The 22,032-nt window shown below is 40.6% G+C and overlaps 1 protein-coding gene across 2 annotated transcripts in view; it reads left to right on the top strand.

Moving 5' to 3' along the window:
- Window positions 1-21,402, top strand: part of FBXL5 (F-box and leucine rich repeat protein 5) — a 54,553-nt gene extending 33,151 nt beyond the window's left edge. For both annotated transcript variants that reach the window (XM_054029347.1, XM_054029346.1), the window contains exons 9-11: window positions 8,941-9,663; window positions 12,581-12,729; window positions 20,316-21,402. In XM_054029347.1, the coding sequence (XP_053885322.1) occupies window positions 8,941-9,663; window positions 12,581-12,729; window positions 20,316-20,392 (949 nt within the window). In that variant the 3' untranslated portion in view covers window positions 20,393-21,402. The remainder of the gene's footprint in view (window positions 1-8,940; window positions 9,664-12,580; window positions 12,730-20,315) is intronic.
- The last annotated feature ends 630 nt before the right edge of the window (window positions 21,403-22,032 follow it).

Raw genomic sequence — 22,032 nt, 5'->3', positions numbered from 1 at the left:
ACAGTCTCCACTCATCTGGATCGTGAACGATGTTGAGGGCTGCCATCACACCATCGATGTTGTTGCAGGCTACAAGATCACCTTCCATGAAGAAGAATGGGACAAGATCCTTTTGACGGTCACGGAACATGGAAACCCTAACATCACCTGCCAGGAGCTTCCACAGTGTAGTCTGGAGCCCAACAGCTCTGCCTTACTCTTGGGTAGTTCCAAATCCCTGACAAGGTCATTCAGTTCACCTTGTGTTATGAGGTGTGGTTCAGAGGAGGAGGATGGGAGAAAATGTGGGTCCTGTGACATTGATGGTTCAGGACCAGAAGTTTCATTCTCTTCCTCTTCCTCATCTGACTCAAGTGAGAATGATTCTGGTGCATCAGGAACCGGCAGTCCTTCTCCGTGGGGTACTGGGCGTATAGCTGATGGAATGTTTGGATAATGCACAGTCCACTTTTTCTTCTTTGACACACCTTTCCCAACTGGAGGCACCATGCAGAAGTAACAATTGCTGGTATGATCTGTTGGCTCTCTCCAAATCATTGGCCCTGCAAAAGGCATAGAATTCCTTTTCCTGTTCAACCACTGCAAAGATTTGTTGCACAAGTGTTGCAGCATATGTGTGGGGCCCACCTCTTGTCCTGATCTCCAATTTTGCAGCCAAAATAAAGTTGATAGGCTTTCTTAACCATAGTAGTTATACTGCGCTTTTGTGATGCAAAAGTCACTTCACCACAAACATAGCAGAAGTTACCTGCACTGTTCACACACGTACGAGGCATCTCTGCTCACTTTGGGTAAACATAAATGTGTCCCTTTGCAAAATCAAACACTGACAAATAAGAGAGCATGACACGGTATGATTTCTAGAGCTGATATAGGGCAATTTGTTCAATAGAGTGATGTAAGCTTCGTTACGATTGCATCATCCATGACTTCTAGGAATAACATGATGCAATTCATATCACGTATGACGCAATGCCAGCTTCAGATTGCATCATTCATTGTTTTGCCTAAAAAGCAAGTACTGTCCAAACCCAGTCATAGATTTATTCATAGATCCAGTCAAAGATGTATTTTAGTCATTTCTGGTTTAAATTGAGATCCCTTCCCTTTATAACTCACTTATCCTCCGCCATTCCCAAGTCAAGGGTGGTATATACTGACCCAATAGCATATCTTGAAAACTAGAGCCAATCAACAATTTTAAGCATCATTTTCGTTCTCAGTGACCCAGAATTAGTAAAGTTTGACTACATTTATTTCAGAAGCATTTTGGCTGTAGAGTAGTGTTATCGACAGTACTGAGAGGTACCAGTGCCCTGAAATTGTATGCTGAATGGGTAGGACCAATCCAATACCACACAGAGAGGCAGAAGGGACTGTTTGCCCTCTGCATAGTTTGCACCAATCCAGTAGAAGTCTGCTGCTTCAAAGAAAGCATTGGCAGATCCAACCAGGATGCCTGCCACCTCTCCTCTGGTGAAATCCCAATATGCTCTGCTTGAAGATCTGGCATTCTGTGTGTATCCTGAATCTCTGATCCTCTTGGACCGATTCTGCTGAGAGAATGTTAAGAGAGTGCTGTCCCCACACTATCAACTCACCATTTGTCAATCCTGAGCTCCAGCCGTCAGGCAGAGGCTCCAGCACTGTCAATGTACTATTCATCGGCTTATGTCTGTAGCTTGTCAGGGTCACGATACATACCTATTGGCTTGGCTACAAGAGCCTGACAACTCCTGCTTGTCAGATGAAAATGATCCAATACTCATGGTTCCCCTGATAGCTCTTAACTAGGTTATCAGCCCTAACAGGACTTATAAAGTCTTTCGGATGTCTTCATAAAGCACAGTATTGCTAAGGGACCAACAGTACCCCACATGGGGCCACCTTTATGATCCTGTCCACTGACCTTGTTGGGGCTCTTGGGATTAATATCACGTGCCAGTGTATGAGGATCCTGAGTATCACTGCCAACAATAGCCCAAGTTCCTACAGAAGCACTTGTTAAGGAGGAACAATGGGAACCACTGGATCCCTTGGCAGTGCTTTCTTCATCCTCCCAGAGGAGGCAGTGACACCAGCTTCTCCCTTGCCACCAGATGATTACAGGCAGTGCCATGGCCTCCTGAAGAGGATAGCTTAATCTCTTCAGGTCCCACTACAGTTGATTCAGGATCTTACCCAAAAATTCCTGGATTTTCTCCAAGCTATGGCTTCCTCTAAGGTGGTATGCCCCATCAACAGGGTCGTATTGGAGCCTTGTAAAATGATTTGGCATATATCTGGTACTTGTGCCCTGCCCCTGAAGAGGGCTTAAAAGAAATATTTTGTTCGTACCCAAGGGAGTAGAATATTTCTTTACCAACCTTTAATACTAACTCCTTAATGGTACAGGCTGTCATTGAGTGAAGCAGGATGCACCAACCCAGTTCCACCCCTCCTGACAAAGACACCAAGAGATATCTCTTTAGCAGAAAGAACTTCTTAATTGGCTAGCTTACTATTCCGCATAGCAAATTACTAGGCATCGATGTCCAAGTATGACTTCATGAATTACAATAAGCTGTTGAAATTCTCTAAATTGTTGAAGGAATTTAGGTCCCATTTCCAGGCCATCCTGGATGAGGGAAATCTGGTTCCAAAATTGACCTTCCAAGCATTTCTCAATGCAGTGGATGTAGCATCACGTTGCATGCCTGCCTTGGTGGTTATGAGATGGGCTTCAGGTTGCAGTCCTTGGGGCTTCCTTAGAATGTTCAGGTGATGGTTCAGGATTTCTCCTTTGCAGTAACTATCTTTTAAGTGAAAAGATAGAGAAGTCATTGCACACTCGCAAGGATTTTTGCGCTACCGTCTGCTCTTTGGGGATCTATACCCTGGCACCTCTTTGGAAATATTCCAGGCTGCTGTTTCTGGTTACCACACACCACCTCAGTCATTTTTCTACCAAGGGATCTAGGAGCCCCTTAGAAAATGACAGAGGGTCCATAGTGGCAGACACTCCACACCACCGCCCTCCCCTCTTCAGTCCCAACTGCCTACCAAGAAGGCATTTTGATGGGATGCTTGAGAGCCACCAACTAGTTTCCATACCACCTGTTCTCCTGAGCCCTTTTGGTGGATGCCTGGCCTGTTTTCTCCTGATGTGGCACCTTATCACATAGGACAAATGGATTTTGGACATCATTTCAACTGGCTACATCCTAGAATTCTTGTCTGCCCCCCCCCCCCCCCATCCCTTTTCAGGAACTCCTCTCATGCATCTGAAGAAGTGAGGTTTTTTTTACCCATGAAAGCTTATGCCCAAATAAATCTGTTAGTCTTTAAGGTGCCACCGGACTCCTGGTTGTTTTTGCTCTCATAAGAGGATTCTCAAATAGGAGGGGGACTCCCTAATCCAGTTGGGAACAAGACATCCTGTGCCCTCTTCTCACAAGGAGAAGGGCTTTTACTCAAGATACTTCCTCACCTCCAAAAAGAATGGGGGCTGGAGACCCATCCTGGATCAAACAGCTAAACGTCTACTTCATTCAGTGACACCCCTGACCTCAATAATCTCCTCCACAAACAAAGGTGACCAGATTGTTGCCCTCTATCCGAAAGATGCATATTTTCATTTGGATATTCACCCAGTTTGCAGGAGATTTCTTCATTTCACTGTAGATCCAGAGCACTTTCAGTACAGATTACAGAATGTATTGGAGTGAAACTGAACTCAATCGTGGCAAGGGCCTACATACCTCAGGACTGATTCCTCATAATGGTCGCCCAACTTCATCTCAGTCCTCAAATGATGGCCTGTTCCTGCTTAGGCCTCCGGGTTTGGCTGAGGTTGGTCTATGCAGCAAGAAGAGACTCTTTGGCAAGAAGGTCTTGCTCCCCTGGAACGTGTTGCCATTACTCATTTGGCGGGGGACCAAGAATACAGTATGCGTTGGGTCCTCTTTGTTTCCAATCCACCTGCAAAGACACTCATCATGGATGTCTCCCTTCTGGGATGGGAAGCACACTTATTCAACCAGACAGCTTGGCATTCCTGGTCCCCATAGGAATCTAGGCTACGTATCAATCTTCTTGAGCTTCAGGCGGTCCACGAAACATGCAAGATGTTCCTACCCCTTATTTGGTTTGCTCATATCCAGGGAAGCTCAGACATGACTATTGTCTATTATATAAACAAACAGGGAGGATCAAGATCCATCCCAGTCTGCAAACAGGGGTCCAGCTCTGGAATTGGTGTATCCCTCATCTGATTACTCTCTCAGCAGTACTTTATTGCAGGTGCAATGAACTCCTTTGTGGACAGCCTCAGCAGGTGTTTCCATAGGGATCACAGGTCGGAGCTTCACCCATCAGTAGCGCAATACATCTTTCATCTCTGGGGTGTCCCATCCTGGGAGCTTTTTGCAATTCAGTGGAATGAAAAGGGCTTCACAGATTTGCTCCAGAGTGGCTCTGAACCTCAGCTCCAGAAGGGATGTGTGATGTTTTGACCTGCTGATGTACTGCTTCCCTCCCATCCTCTTACAACTCTGTCCTCAGGAAAATCAAGCTGGACAGGATAGCAGTGATCCTGATATCTCCCTGATGCCTGAGACCGTTCTGGTTCACTACCATCCTGCAGTTGGCCTCATGCCCATGCATTCACATATAACTGTTCTGAGACCTACTGTCTCAGAAAAATGGCAGGATCAGCCACTTCCACCTTCACCTCGGCTTCTTTCTATCTGGTGGCATAGTTTTTGGATGGACAATTCATAGCATCATAGAAGCATAGCATATCAGAGTTGGAAGGGAGTTCAGGAGGTCATCTAGTCCAACCCCCTGCTCAAAGCAGGACCCATCCACAACAAATGTCCAATCCGTCCTTAAAGACTACAGAGAAGAGATTCTCCCTGTGAAGTGATCAGCACGACTTAAAATCTTGAGGAATCAGGAATCCATGTAATCCTGGAATATCTTCTCTTGTTGAAGACAGCAGGCCTGTCCATCAGTTCTATAAGTGTATGTTTGGTGGCTATTTATATATAACGTCTATTCTTTAGTGCTTACTCTCCACTACTATGAAGTTCCTGTAGGGTATCATAAGGACATGCCCTCTGGTATTTAAAATTGCTTATACCTTGGACCTGAAACTCATCCTCACTTATGAGTGCCCATTTGACTCCTGCTTCCTACTAGGAGGACAGGATTAGAATTCAAAATGATCTTGACAAACTGGATAAATGGTCTGATTTAAGTAGGATGAAATTAAAAAAGAACAAATGTTAAGTATTGCATTTAGGAAGGAATAATGAATCCCCACAAATACAAAATATGAAATGACTATCTAGAAAGGAGTACTGCAGAAAAGGATCGGGGGGAGAAGAGGAGGAAGGAGAGGCGTTCTAGTGGATCACAAACTAAATATGGGTCAACAATATAATCACTTTTTTTTTTTGGCAAAAGTAACATCCTTCTGGGATGTATTAGCAGGAGAGTTGTAAGCAAATCATGAGAAATAATTCTTCTCTACTCAGCACTGATAAGGCCTTAACTGGAGTATTATGTCCAGTTATAGACAAATTGGAGAAAGTCCAGAGAAGAGCAACAAAAATGACTAAAGGTCTAGAAAACATGACCTATGAGCAAAGATTGAAAAAATTGGGTTTGTTTAGGCTGGAGAAGAGAAAACTGAGGGGGAGACATAAGTCTTCAAGTACGTAAAAGGTTATCATCAAGAGACAGGTGATAAATTGTTCTTCACCACTGAGGACAGGACAAGAAGTAATGGGCTTAAGTTGCAGCAAGGGGAGATTTAGGTTAGACATTAGGAAAACTTCCTAACTGTCAGGGTAATTAAGCACTGGAGCAAATTACCTAGGGAGGTTGTGGAGTCTCCGTCCCTGGAGGTTTTTAAGAAAAGGTTGGACAAACATCTGTCAGGGATGGTCTAGATAGTACTTAGTCCTGTCTCAGTGCAGGGGACTGGACTAGATGACCTGTCAAGGTCCCACCCAGTCCTACCTTTCGATGAAGGTTGCCTTCCTTATGGTGATTACCTTTGCTAGGAGAATAGGTGAGCTGAAGGCCCTTCTGGTGGATCCTCCATGCATGGTCTTTCACAGAGATAAAGTATCTTTGAGGTTGCATCCCATGTTGTTCATCCCTAAATTTGCCTTCTGAATTTCACTTCACTTCATAGCCCCACTCACTGGATATATGCAGGACTTTAGTCTTACACTTACATGGGACAAGACCCTTTCTTCGAAGTCTCCAAGATTGTTCGTCATTATTGCCGAAAGAGTGAAAGGGGAAGTTTTTCTTTTTCCCAAAGACTTTCACAACTGCAACCTCCGTTTTTACACTCCTATGAAAGCCCTTCAACTTCAGGCTGTCAGAAGCCACTCAACCAGACCACAAGCGGCTTTGAAGGCTTCCCTGCAAGGAATTCCTCTCTCAGAAATATGTAGAGCAGCGACTTGGGGCTCCATTCATACTTTCACCAGGCATTATGCCCTAATTTAAGCTTTGGCTGAAGATATTTCCTTTGGTTCAGCGATCCTTCAGTCTGTGGTGCAGAATGTTTCTTGCAACCCTCCTCCTCAATGAGCACTTCTTCTTGGGAGTCACCCTCAGTGAATAACCATAAGCACCAGCATTTAAAGAAGAAAGGAAGGTTATGTACCTTATAGTAACTGGAGTTCTTTGAGATGTGTGTTCCCTATTGGTATTCATGACGTGCCCTCCTTCCCTTCTACTTTAGTTTTCTTGTGATTTGCGGTTGAGAAGAAACTGGAGAGGTGATTGGTCCTCTCTGCCCCTTATGCCCTCGTTGGGAGGATGAGGAGGCATAGGGTGCAGGCATGGACCAATGGACGCTGCTATTGAAGAACTTCTGGTCCCAGGCTCATGGAGCACATTTGCACCCACATTGAATACATATAGGGCCCACACATCTCGAAGAACTCCAGTTACTATAAAGTACATAACCTTCCTTTCATGTAGTAGTCAAGAGTGTCTCGGGTTTTCTCCCTGTAGCTCTAGAGCTGATATAGTTTGTAATGCTTAGAGCACTAATTGTAAGAGGGTTCAAATACTGCATTGTGATCAGGTGTCATGGACCCCTTTGCTTGGGTGGAGTTCTGTTGATTTCACTTTTACAGATGAGGCTGTAGAAGTTCCATTGGTGTCATTGGGACTTTGTTTGGATGCGGGATCTGCACTAATAGATCCTGCACTAATAGATCGGGCTGAAATTGCATGTTCTAACAGCATGTATGTTGTAAGTGAGGGGCTAATGAAGGTTGGGGAGAGGGATAGCTCAGTGGTTTGAGCATTGGCCTGCTAAACCCAGGGTTGTGAGTTCAAACTTTGAGGGATCTTAGGGATCTGGGGCAAAATCAGTATTTGGTCCTGCTAATGAAGGCAGGGGGCTGGACTTAATGACCTTTCAGGGTCCCTTCCAGTTCTGTGAGATAGGTATATCTATATTGTATTGTATTATAAGCTCTCAAAGTTATGGTGGTGGAGCATGTAACGTCTGAGCAAAAGATTCCTTAGCACAACATTTAAAGTCTGTTTCAAATGTCAAGCTGGTGGCAATGCTCTGTCACGTGCTAAAAGATGTCATTGCTTCTTCAAGGCCATATAGAACTTCCATGAGGGATGCTGACCCTCTGGAAGTTATTCACTTGCAGAGCTTGTAACTCCTAAGAAATTTTTATCAAGCATCTGATGAAAGTTACAGTCCCTGCCAAGGTACTTGGAAGGTTTCAACTAACATTTTTTTACCTTTCCTAATTTTTAATTCGGAAACTATATTTGGACTAGTCCTAAATGTAATTTAGTACATCTAAATAAATTTGAATTTTCAGGGCAATTTATTTTTAGCTATGGGTGGGCAAAAAAGAACATCTTTACTCCTAAAAATGTGCTTATTTTTTCCATTTTTTAAGTCCATAATTCAAAAATGACTTACTCCATTAATGTTAAGCAAAAGATTTTTTTTTTTTTTTTTTTAAGACTAAAGATGAGAGATTTCAGGCTAAAAGGTGCAGGATTTTTTTGCTTTTATTGTCAAAAGACCAAATTTGTTTCCAGTGCAAGCTCTAATCTTTCAACTTCAGTAATGGAGTTGTATTGTGACGCTAATATGCTCCTAGGGCTCCTGGAATCCAAATATCCTCTGTTTTAAATACTTTACTAAAGTGGAATGCAAGGGAATCGAGAGGAGGATATACATTAAATACACTAATACAAACAACAGCCAAGCTTGAAAAACTGTAACAGTAGGAATTATAACATATAAAGAACTATTAGTCTGAAAGACTTAAAAACAAGGGCCAAATTTCATATTTTCTGATGGCAGAGTATAATATCTTTTCCACATTTGCCAGCTTGCTCAAGCCATTGTATGATCTTGCAGTGTTCAAGTTGCTTGCGAATTTCCAGTAGATTAGGACAGCTCTTTTGGCAACTCTCTCTCTCTCTCCTCTCTATATCTATATCGAACAAGAACTGCTTCTGAGAATTGTTCAACTACAGAGATTTCCAGTAGCTTCACTTTGTCTTACAAATCATTTTGGAAATTATTAAACAGTAGTTGTGGACCTCTGGTGGCTAAAATGTTGTAATTTTGCCACCCATACTTAGTGTTTTAAATAACATTACTGAGCATATTTCATTCCATTCTTTAGATAGCCTTACTCTTTTTAGGCATTTATAAAAGTACTTCTCACTGTAGTATGAGTGCCAAATCCTATTTTTAAATTTGTTAACATTTTACTTCTGTCCCTTCAGCGCTGAGGCACATGTAATATAAACACTTAATGAATTAATTTCAATATCTAACTTCTCTACAAAAGTCAGAAAACTACTTACCTACCTATGTTTGTTCATTAAGAGCATTTACAAACATACATAGAACTGTATGTTAAATTTATCCTTTTCTGATTTCAGTTGGTCGTGGGTTGGTTGTTGTCAGAGTCTTCGCCATCTTGATCTGTCTGGTTGTGAAAAAATCACAGATGTGGCCATGGAGAAGATTTCCAGAGCTTTGGGAATCCTATCAGCTCACAACAACAAAGGAGTTCTGAAAAGTTGCAGAAACCGAAGTGCAAAGACTGTATGGAGAAACAAAGACATTACCATGCAGTCCAACCGGAAGTACAGTTTGCATGATATAACTAATGAACCTCTTATCAAGGAAGAAGGTAATGAGCACTATTGGACTAACCCTGTCAGCTCAGAAAGTTTCAGCTCTGCCTATGTCTGGGTGCTAGATGCAGATGATCTGGCTGATATTGAAGATGCTGCTGTGGGGCGACGCAGAAATATTGAGGGACTTTGTGTGGTGGAACCAGCATCCAGTTATAGTTGTTCAGCATCCTGTTACAATAAAGACATTGTTGGACTAAGGACTAGTGTCTGTTGGCAGCAGCATTGTGCTTCTACTGCCTTTACTTATTGCAGTCACTCATTTTGTTGTGCTGGGACAGCACTAAGAACTATACAAGCACTTCCAGAGTCCTCTACACTGTGTAAAAAAGCAACAAGGACTAGACAGTCAGAGGGAAAAGACTTTGCATACTCTGGGAGTGAAAAATCAGACCAAGAGACTGCACGAATTCTTCAGTTCCTCAGCCTGTCTGGATGTTATCAGATCACAGACCACGGTCTCAGGTAAGTAGCCATTTTTGAGCTATTGCAGTCATCAAAGAGAACGTCCTAGCTTTTTCTTCCTTGAAAGCTATCAAATGAGATGAAGGCAACAGAGCCCTGTTACACAATGGGCTCAAATTAAGCTTGCCAAGATGAGATCGTATGTCGTTCTTATAAAAATAAGAAACATTTTGAATTGTATTAATGCAAAGTGCTCCATATTCAGAGATGTATAGGGATAGTTAAATGATGACTGAATTTTAATAGCCTGATCGACATAGTATTTTCCTGGTAGTGATTGCGGGAGAAGTTTAAAGCTTAGCTTTTATGTGGTTACTTTTCATGTTTTATGACTTAATTTAATTTTGGCTTTGTGGCACTAGTTCTAAAAATTTGCAGTAGTTTTTCCCTGAAAGAAAGAATTTTTGAATCCCCAGAAGATATGTATTTTTATCTGTCTGAAGATGCATCAACATTTTATGGACAGCAGTTTTGGGTGGGTTTTGGAATCAATCCTTAGAAGTATATACATCTTCAGCAAGGAATTCATGGCTGGTTCATTGGCTTACTATGTGAAAACCTGAAAAGCTAGAGTAGTGTCTCCTTTAAAAATGTTCAGGTACAGAATTGGGCATAAACTGTATGTAAACAAGAACAAGTTGTGTGTGAGATGATATATACAGACGCCCCCTGACTTACGCAATCGTTCCATTCTGGAAAGCTTTGCGTAAGTCAGAAACGTATACCCATACGTTACGCAAAAATTTCTGCAACTCAAAAATCCTGTTTCTGGCTTATGGAACTTTTTCCGTAAGTGTGAATTTGCGTAACCCGGGTCTTGCGTAACCCGGGGAGTGTCTGTAGTGCATAGCAAATGAAGCTTGACATGGATATTAAGGACTTGGTGCCCATGGTTTAGGGAAGACTAAAAAAATCATTTGTGAACATGCAGCATAGCAGTCTCCTAAGACCTTCAGTCACACAAGGCTTTACCTCTGTGGCATCACAATACATATTTCCAGACTCATGAGCTGCTGCTCTCTCTAAGTGGAGGACAGGGTAGGGAAAGGAGCTTTTTCTCTATTTTCATGAGGAACACCAAAACACATAATGAAATAATTTAAACACAAGCACTCCTTGCTTTGGAGAAGACAGAAAACCACTGATGTGTCAGACTGTAGATCAGTCACTTTTTTAATAAAGTTTCTGCAATTTTTTGTTTTTTGTCACCATGCTGCACGTTTAAAGATTTATTATAAAGTCATGCAAATACAGGTGTCATGGTATAAAGTGTCAAGTTTTAAAATTTTCCCATTGGCCTGATTTTCAGAGGTGTGAGCAATGCCTTCCTCTCATTGGTTTCAGTTAGCATATAGATTCTTAAATACAGCTTTAGGAATACAGGTTTTAAAACTGAGTGTATAAAGGCTCACATTAAGAAGATAATTAAACACCACAACCTAAATGAATGTAGCATTAAAAATACACTGTTTAAAATAATTAAAAGTTGGGATTGCAATAGTGACTTTAATTTAGTCTTATTGTGTATGTGTAATATTTTCTATTCTTGTTTAAAAACATATGTAAAATTTCAGTTTTTACAAAATTAAATTAAAAGGAGCACCTATCATTTGCTCTAGCTATCTTTGACCATATCACCATAAATGTGTGTATATTGAATGAAACATGTACATAATACCAAAGATGGCACTGAATCAAAACCCTCTATCTTATTGTGCCTGAATTTAGGACAAGTTCAAATCTGGCCCTGAACTTCGCAGTGTGGTACTATTTCTGCACCAAACAAATGATAAGGTGAATCTAATACACAGTGGCTAGTTTTGTGGTCCGTATTCTGGCAAAACATCCATTGAGTTCACTTCTTAAATGCCTCTCATCCAATAACAAAGTATAAAATAGCACAAAGATCAACTTTGTTATAAAATGTGGGAATCACCTGTTCTTAAAATCAAAAAGGTGTGTTAATACAATGTGGCATTAGTCCCTGATAATTAAAAACAGTACTTGAGTTAAGCTCAGACTTGCAGCTCTAAAGTTGTTCTCCTCTGTAAAAACCAGAGGCACCACCAGTGTTGAACAAAGGTTCTGTGTGCAGATCAGTGGGTTCTGTAGAAGAACTGCACCTTTCTCTTGTGTAGCAAGAGGACCTGGTCACAATCTAAGTTAAACTTCTGGATGTTACTGTCTGGGGACAAGAAGAAACTGGGAACAGTTCCACAAGTTATGGAATTGAACATCTCTGGCTAAAGTCATTTGTTTGGGGGATGTTGTTTGGCTCTGGGTTTTCTGAAAAAGTAAGGCTGACTTCTAGCCCCGACTGGGCAACTGGACATTTACTATCTGGATTGAGCCCTGGCAGGAGTTCAGATGTTGGTGCAGAGCTGAGTGAGGAATTTTGTTCTGGTCTGTGCTGGCTCTAATCTTATAACAGACAGAACTCTAACCCACTCAGCCTAGTTGCTTGGGCAGTCTGGAGCTTCCCTTTCGAAGGAAAAGAGTGGCAAAAAAGGGACCTGGAATAAGGAGGAGAAAGAAGAAGCTCTAATTTCTTGTTTTTCTAATTGCCTTAAATAATAACTTTGCTTTAGCATCTGCAGTAGGCACTCCTTGTAATAAGCAGAGGGAAGCTCAGGTAATAATATACATACTGAAGTAATCTCATCTAATTATTGAATACAAAATTGACAAGTTCAAGGCTGACAACTACATTAACAACTCCTTTGATTTTTATAAAAAGAATACTTGAGCATTGACATAGGGGTATTGACATAGGGCATCACCTTCCCTTATGTCAATGCTAACATTGCTTGATTTTAGAAAATCCATGAACTTGGCAACGCAGCTGAAGCATCTGCATTGACTGCAATCCAGTTCTTTGTTCTGTCTTAACATGTTTTGACTTTCTCTTTGATCGTAGGGCGTTGACCTTGGGAGGAGGACTGCCGCATTTGGAACACCTTAATCTCTCGGGTTGTCTTACTGTAACTGGTGTGGGCCTGCAGGATTTGGTTGCTGCATGCCCTTCTTTAAACGATGAACACTTTTACTACTGTGACAACATTAACGGTAATGTCATTTTGTAAAGTACATTATAACCTTTGGGGCTCGAGGTTTTGATTTGGAGAATTTTTAAACTTTTTTTTGTAGTATAGCAGTGAGTTCTGTGGTTTATCAGGTTAGCCTTTGCCTCAGTTTCTTCTGTGTTTGTTACACTGGATTTTTAAAAATTTCAAATAGTTTGAGAGCATTTATATAGTATAGGTGAATATTACTTAAGGAAACATATTTGTGATTCCTTGTATCTTGCATCTTAATTAAATGTAAGTAACAAAGGATGGAAATATCTCTCAGATTTATCGGTTATCCTCAGCACAACGAACAACTCCAAATAAACCCCAAACCCTCAGTGGGATTGCATTCTTATGATAGTGACACTAGTCATGTGGGCCCATGAGACTAAGGCTAAGTGCTAGTAGCATGGAGGAGAGAGATCATGTTGATCAATGTGCAGAACAATCCATAATACTAGAGCATTGATGTATGTGTGTTCACAGAGGGCATCTCCTTTCCTTGTGGTCAGTGCTAACGTTGCTAATGCTGAGATGCTTTGTATGTCCCACTTCCTCCTTTGTGGAAGATGTGGTGCTAGCTTTGTGTTGTTGTTTTTGCCCCTTACTAGCTCACAGTGGTACCAAGATAGTGAATTAGGCTTTGTACAGCGAATTAGGTTCCAGCTTCACTTCAGGGAAACTTTATGGTTGGTTTGTAACGGAGTATAATTGAAGGGTTTGGGTTTCTCTGAGGGGAATGTTTGACTTTCCCATTTTTACTTTAGTTATTTTCATTGCCTGTTCTCAACGCTGACTCCTGCATCCACTTCTGCCCTCTTTATGCTAATGAGGAGGCAGAGAAGGCACAGTGAATAGATGTAGGCTACCTTCAGTGACCCTTTATGCCTACTTTGATAGCATTGAGCGGTGCAGAGCCTAGGAGAACAGATGCAGCTATTTTTATGCATTTATTGTAGTAGAATGAGTGTGTTATGACCATTTAAAAAAAAAAAAAAAGGCTTTTGTCATCTTCCCTGAACTGCTTGCAAATATACATTGTGAAGATTTCTTTGTTAAATGTGGATTTTGAGGACTTGCTATGAAGGACAGGTAGGTCCTTAGATAATACATAGAGGAGTATTTCACTTCTCTAAAATGTGAGCAGTTATGGTCTCAGAATGATTGATATATACTTGCCCAATCCTCTAATCCTTCTCTTGGTATTACCTTGTTTGATGGGCTAAACTGGGAGGGGGGAGGGGAAATCTTCAGGGTTAGATGAACTAGTGAGTGTGTATGCTATATTATTTATATTTTGGTAACCCCCCAAAACTTCAGTCAGTATTGAATCCCACTGTACCTGATGCAGTACAAATTCATATGAACTCACGGTTTCTGCCCCAACAACTTGTACTCTGATATAGTCAAGATGCAACAAGTAAGTGTAACAAAAGAGGAGGGCAAGAGAGGAGATTGAGGGTAATATTAATGACATCACACAGTTTTATATAAGCTAACTATGCATGATTTGATGGTTCTGAATTATTTAAATATTCTTTAAAAATCAACAATCCCCACTGGCTCACTGTGTTTCTTGTATATGTAACTTCATCTGTATAGTGCTTTTCATCCTGAAGGCATGTTACTTTAGCTCTGAGGTGGAACTTGGCAGAACTTTAACAGTAGAAGCAAAGCTAAACTGACAACTTGAGGGTCTAATCCAACTTCCATTGGAGTTGATGGAAAGATTTCATTGACCTCAGCTGGAGCTGGATTGGGCCCTAATACTGGAGGTGAAGGTAAATATTTTAACAAAACCCACCCTTGCTCGGTATTCCAATACTTAACATTTTTATACTTATGCCCTGCATCTCAGCTACTGCACCCTCTCTTTTCTCAGGCTTCCTCAGTGCTCTCATTGCTTTTCTCCATTGGATCCAGGATGCAGCTGCTAAAATGATCTTCCTTGTCAGCTGATCTGATCATGTCAGCCTCCCCCGTTTAAATTCCTAAGTGATTTCCTATTCTGCACAATGTCTTTTTCAAAGGCCTGTGCAAACCTGTCTCCTACATCTGAGCTAGTTGCGTATGTCATTCCCCTCTCTTCCTCCATTCTGCCAGTGATTCCAGCCTTGATGACCTGTTCATGTACTTTACCTGCCACTCTTTCCATGTCTTCTTCCACTTCCACCCCCTAATGCATGGAACACCTTCCCAAATCTAGTCTACCAAGCCACAAGTCTCTTCAACTCCTCCCAGCCCATTAAGTCTTGGTTCTTTTATGCTGCCCACAAGAAATGTCTTATTTATTAAAAAACAAAAAAAAGCACTTCTTATTGTAGCACAGAGATGTATATGCACAAGCTTGAGTAATTTTGCAATCCTACTGCTCTAATGCTGGTCCTTAACCTCACTTACTGCATCATATCTAAAATTAGATTATAAGATCTTCAGGGCAGAAACTATGTCCTTTTGTTTGTTCTGTAAAGCATCCAGCATGTTTTTGGATGCTGTGTAAACAATTACTATGTCGGGGTAATTTAGGGAGACAAAATTTACTTGCCTAAATTACTCTTAGGAGAAGGGTCATAGAATTTTAATGATCTCCTATACCAGTGGTTTTCAACTTTACAGATGACTGTATCCCTTTCATGACTTTGATTTGTCTTGAAAAACCTCCAGGTTTCACCTCACTTAAAAACTACGTGCTTACAAAATCCGACATAAAAATACAAAATGTCACACCATACTATTACTGAAAAATTGCTTACTTTCTCATTTTTACCATATAATTATAAAATAAATCAATTGGAATATAAATATTGTACATATTTCAGTATAAAGAAGTCATTATCTGTATGAAATTTTAGTTTGTACTGACTTCACTAGTGCTTTTTATGTAGCCTGTTGTAAAACTAAGCAAATATCTAGATGAATTGATGTACCTCCGGGAGGACCTCTGCATCGTACACCTGGTTGAGAACCACAGTCCTAAGCTGAGCATAATCAAGACCACAACCTTTTTACCCGGTGCAAGGGCTCAAAGAGTTAGCCGTCATGTCCCAGCAGCATTTTCATTTGGATAATACATTCTCTGTCGTTAAATCTGGTCTGCAGTTTGTTGGATATTGTATTCTTCATTTTATTGGTGTTGCAGTGTCCTACATTCCACTCCAGAGATGATTGCTGAAGTTATTCTTCTATCACTTTGATGTTTCTCAAAGTAACTGCAGGAAAATTGATAATTGGCAATAAACTAAACTGTTAGTTTAAAATAACTTCTCATCTGCATCATCTTAAATTTGTTGCTTTAATTTAGTAATACTTTGCACATATGTAGCACTATATTTCTAAGCACTGCACAAAGATTAAATAACTGTTCTCTACATGTCTATAGATTGTTTAAGTATTTCATACTTTCTCATCACTTTATCATGGATTATTTTGGGGGAAGATATGTTCTGGAATCATATTGGAAAAATCCTCATTCTTAGTCTATTTCAACACAAAAAATGGACCCTGAAGTATGGTATTTAGCACATTGTGAATGATGCAGACTTCTCTTCGTCATTTATGGCATTCAAAGGGCTTTACTTTCAATCACAACCTGTTTTCAGATCTTTTTCATAAATGGTGCTGCCTGTCCACTGCAGGAGGCTTTCACTCACTTGATTTGGAGGCTCTTTGTAGAGGGCACAGTGGATCAGTTCTGTAGACGTGTTGGGAGTTTTCAGATTCCCACTTTAAGACCTGGCCCACATGCAGATTTTGTATTGGTATAATTGCATCCATGCTAGCCCTAGGGGTTTATACCACTTCAGTTATACCAGGAAACAAAAATTGTATGGTTAAATGGCAAGATTCAAGAGGCTATTTGAGCCAAACAGAGATCCTTCAGAAACTGGAAGTCCAGCCTAAATTAAGCCAATAGAAAGGAACATAAATTATGGCAGATAAAATGTAAGATTGAAATTAGGAAGGTAAAGATGGAATTTGAAGAGCAAGTAGCACATGTAAATGGTACTCAGATATAGTGAACCTAGTTAAAGAAACAAATAAACAAGAAATTCTTTTAAGTATATCAGAACCAGGAAGAATGGGAGAGAATCGGTGGGTTCTTCAAGTGCTTGCTCATGATGATTCTATTCTAGGTGTGTGTGCGCCCACGTGCACGGCCGCTGGAGATTTTTGCTTTAGCGGTATCCTTAGGGTCGGCTGTAGCACCCTCTTGAATGCCACACCCATGCATCAGTATATTAGGCACTGCCGGCCCCACGCCCTCTCAGTTCCTTCTTAGCGCCCGTGGTGGTTAGTCGGAGCACCTTTCTTTTGCCTCGCAAGGACTAGCCTCAGTCTTCGAGTCTTAAGGCTTTCTAAATAGTTTGTTTATAGTAGTTATTAAGTAGTGTAGTTAAAGATAGAGTCCCAGTGGGGACTTGCCCCAGTCTCTGGGTTTTAAGCCCTGCTCTGATTGTAACAGGCTTATGCCTGTTAGTGACCCCCATAGCAGCTGCCTCAAATGCTTGGAGGAATCGCATGTGAAGGAGAACTGTCGCATCTGTAAGAACTTTCGTCCCAGAACTCAAAGAGCGAGACATCCATTTGAGGGCCCTCCTCCTGGAGGCTGCTCTCCGCCCGGTGTCCGAGCCTTCCTGGCCAGATTGCCCCAAGCAGCTTGGCCTCGGTGTGCAGTGTCTGGACCCGGTTCAGGTCAACAGCCCACACCGGAGCCACATGTCAGCAAAGAGTCGGTACAGGAGGACCGAGTAAATATAACTTACTTGGAATTTCAGTTGTTTCACTTTGACAAAGACCTTCAGTAGGCTGTGAAGTACTTCTAGTGTTAGAGGGAAAATACTGTTATGATTAGGAAAGGGCTAAAATAGAATAGGAAAAGAGAGTTAATTTTCAGCATGGCTTAAGGTTAGTAGGGTACCTCAAGGTTACTGGGATCAGAGGCAGATTACGGTTTTGTGGGGCCCTAGGCAGAGCAAGTGGGGGCCCCTCCCCATGCCTTCCACAGTCAGTCCCCATCATCAACCCTCTCTCCGCCCCCCCCCTCCCCCAGCGCTCCTGCCAGGGAAATGGGATCGGGGCATAGAGGCTTTCCCTGCTCCCCAGCAACAGCTCTGGGTGGGGTGTGGGGTCGCCCCAATTGGCCAGGGGTCCTAGGCACAGGCCCCGTTGCCCCAGTGGCTAATCCACCACTGACTGGGACTAGTTTTGTTTTTAATATAGTTGCTAATGATTTGGAAAATAATGAGGTGGTAAAATTTTCAGATGACACAATATTTAAGTTAGTTAAGAATAGAGGAGATTTTGAGGAACTTCAGAGGGACCTAACAAAGCTAGGAGAATGGGGGAGTGCAGTATCAGATTAAATCGTATTTACAAGTGAAAGATAATGTACTTTGGAACAACACTTGGAACTCCTCATATATTTGCTGGGTTTTAAATTAACTGTAACCACTCAGGTACAAAAGCAAGCAGTGTTAACATGCATGAAGAACAGGTTGGAAAACAATATTGAAAGTGTTTATAGTTTATAAAAAGTCATTTTATAAACTAATGGTATGGTCTCACCTGGAATCCTGTGGTTCTGGTCACATTCTCTCAGACAAGGTCTAGCAGTAATGGTTGTGGTTCAAAGATTTTTCTAAAATGTGTGGCTTTGGGTGGCCACAGACTTTACCTTTGGGCAGTAGCAGGAAAGCAGTGGGTACATATTTTAAAGGTGTTGCTGCCCATAATATATTCTCTTCTTCCCCAGACCAACTATCCAGAAGCTTCGCTCTTCCACTGCTAAAAGCTAGAGGGTCCCTCACATTCAGTGCTTAAGACTCAAAGGTCAAAATATGGCACAGTGATTAGAAAGTTGATCAGAAACATTTACTGTAAAATGGCACTTTGTCATTTTACCTTTTCAGGTCATTGTCTTCCCAGTGATACCAGTTGTTTGTTGATGAACACAAGTTTTTGTTTTCAGCACCATGGAGCCAGTATCCTGCAGACATGTCAGGTGGATTTTATTCTGCCTTATGCATGAATAAAATTGCTAGCTAAACTCTTTACTCCAGATTCTTGCTTGTTTGTGTGCAGTATGAAGCAGAAAACAGATTTCCAGACACCAGGTTTTGCTTTCAGTACTGGAACCTACAGAAATCATTTTACTTGGAAATTCATTACTTTTGACTTTAAGTTACTGCTTGAGAACAAATGGTGCCAGAGATACTCAAATGCTGTTGTCGGTGCATAACTTTTCTGACTGTAATCACATTCTAAAATGTATTAAAAATACATGATGTCTTGTGTTTTTTGTTTGTATTTTCAGTGTATTGAGGGGAAGAGGTGGGTTGTTCTGGAGAGCTTTGCACAATCTCACACTATTTAAACTGAACGTGTGTGGTTGCATTATGTTGGAAGCCAGGCTTAAGTGAATCTCAGTGGGGGAAAAAAAATGTACATGTCTCTGAAAGGGTAAAATAAAAGAATACAGCCATATCAGATTAAATCCTGTAGTGTGAAAGGTAATGCAGTCAGATTACTTTGTGTTTATATGCTATTTTTAATATTTTAATTTAAAGGTGTAACGGTAAGTGAAAGTAAGTGATGTTTGGTAGAATTTCAGTAGTAGTGTTTCCTGTCTGAGTTCATGCAACTTCTGCGTGAGAGAGATCAAAATGTATAACGTATGAACAAATGACAGCTTCTTTTGTGTGTGGGGATCAATCTGAAAATCTATTAAGATCCACAGTACTCCTGGTTTGCATCTTTTTATTCTACAGTTTTTGTATGACTACATATGTTTATATGTTAGCTATAAGATTGTTTTTCCTTCAAAGTTGGGTAAAGCTACATTTCAAGTTTAAGTTATTGAAGTAGACCAGGGATATATTTTCAATTTATTTTTGCATTCTGACAGTGCCCTAGTGTTTTTTTTTTTTTTTTTTCCTTTAAAAAAATTAAATGTAACTTGCAAATGATCTTCTGTATACTTTGTTTGGGGAAAAAAATCATGATCTAAAAGTGTTCTAAAGGGTGAAGATGCTTTCTATATGGTCTTGAATTTCTAGTGAGAATTCGGAGGTCTAGCTAATTATGGAAGCATTTCCCAGAAAAAGTTCCAGGCTAAAAACTGCATCCACATAAATAGAAGTTTTGAATAATGTGTATTTGTATAGTGCCACAAGGTTAACAAAGCTGCCTGAGCGATTTAAAAATGGAGGTTAAATGTGCATTCTGAAAATATCCCACTCCTGACTGCTAGTTTTTGGCAGAATGGATATTATTAAATTTGCTGATCTGAAAATGTTGCACATTTCAGCCTGCAATTTGTGATCTCTGAATGTATGTTATTTGGATGGGACTAAGGCACCGGCCAAATTTATTGTGTGAAGATTTTCCAGTGGAAAATCCTAAGTATTCAGTGGGATGCATTTACACAGGGATACTGATGAAGATTTTTTCAGAATTCTTCAATTCTAAACCTACATTCCTTGGTGCAAAATTAGCTAATTTATAAATAACCAGGTTGCCAGGGCAGTCCTAAAGATGAACAAAGCCCTGTTTTCCTCCTTTCACATTTGTTCTGTTTTTATGCAGGTCCTCATGCTGAAACCGCCAGTGGATGCCAGAACTTGCAGTGTGGTTTTCGGGCCTGCTGCCGCTCTGGTGAATGACCCTTGACTTCTGATCTTTCAGTCTACTTCATTTAGCTGAGCAGGCTTCCTTTCATGCACTTTACTTACAGTCCACATATTGTGTTAACGATCCCTTTTGGAGTGTGATTTATTCTACTAGCCCCACCCTCGCCCCACAATTTAAAATCTTAATTCTGAGTAAACTGTACAGTGTTGTAACAATCTCTCAAGTTTCATTTTGGTTTGAAAGGTGTTGGGTTTTATTTTACTTAATGTATTGGGGATGGGGAAATGCTCATCAGATTTTTTTTTTTTTTCCACAATGCCACTTTTCTCAAAGTTTGGCACTTATATTTTGTTCATTGGATTATTTTGTATTGAGTGGGACTTACTGACTTCTATTTTTTAAATCCCCCAAGTACAATATAAAGCTTTACAAATAATTTGAAATGTATTTTTTTGCATTTTGATGATGTACATCTTTAGATGTGTTGTTTCTTCCCATTTCCCAAAATCCTTCGTTTATTCTGCAAAATGAAGGAAAGATGCTCTTTCCTATAGCATTTTTTTTGGGTGGGGGGGCTATTTGGGCTTGAAAAGTATATTCAAATAAAACATTCCCATTGACACCACAGTTTTACTTAGCATTCAAAATATATATAATTTCAAAATGTACAGTGTTGTCAGGTCAGTGAATACTGCCCACTTTATGTAGTGGGCTCCACAAATCATTTGTATATGTACTGTATTTACAGAGCAACCCCATGGGACCCCACATCATCTCCCATTATAAAACCTGTTAAGATGCTGAATTTTTGAAAGGGATTTTCAAAATTAAATTTTTAACCATATGAACAAATGTAAAAATAAACAAAGCTTTGAGGACTTTGACGGTGATGAATAATCCACTTTGATTGGAATGCAGGGAATCCAATTGCTGACAAGTGTACATTGGAGTGAGGTTAGGAACCAAATCTTCTGTTAGAAACAAGATCTATACATTTTTATTAATGTGTTACAGGAAAAGATTAATAAATACACTATCTTTATGTTCTGTATTTACTTACTGCGTGTTACTAGTACTCAAGATTTGAAGGAAGTCCTTCCCCTCCACCCACCCACCCAGCAGTTCAAATAAAGTGAACGGAGGTTACTTTGACTTCTTCATTAAAGTCACATGTTAAATTGTTAAATGTAGGTAGGAGGAGCGATGATTTAATAATTCCTTGGTGCTGGCAGGCAGAAATTTCCAAGGAGTCAGTGTGTCTAGTGCAGGGGTCGGCAACCTTTCATACATGGGGTGCCGAGTCTTCATTTATTCACTCTAATTTAAGGTTTCGTGTGCCAGTAATACATTTTAACGTTTTTATAAGATCTCTTTCTATAAGTCTATAATATATAACTAAACTATTTTTGTTTGTAAAGTAAATAAGGTTTTTAAAATGTTTAAGAAGCTTCATTTAAAATTAAATTAAAATTCAAAGCCCCCTGGACCGGTGGCCAGGACCCAGGCAGTGTGAGTACCACTGAAAATCAGCTCGCGTGCTTCTGTTTTCCCCCTCCCACCTGTTCTCAGTCATGTTTATCCAGAATGTGCTCCTCAGGCCCAGGACACACACTGACTGGCACAATAAGGCATTTATCTCAGTTGGAGCCTCTAAAGTCTTGTCTATATAGTA

Source organism: Malaclemys terrapin, chromosome 5 (genome assembly GCF_027887155.1).
Source record: "Malaclemys terrapin pileata isolate rMalTer1 chromosome 5, rMalTer1.hap1, whole genome shotgun sequence".
Classification (NCBI taxonomy): Eukaryota; Metazoa; Chordata; order Testudines; family Emydidae; genus Malaclemys; species Malaclemys terrapin.
Note: the sequence above shows the minus strand (reverse complement) of the source record. Positions and strands in the feature narration are given on the sequence as shown.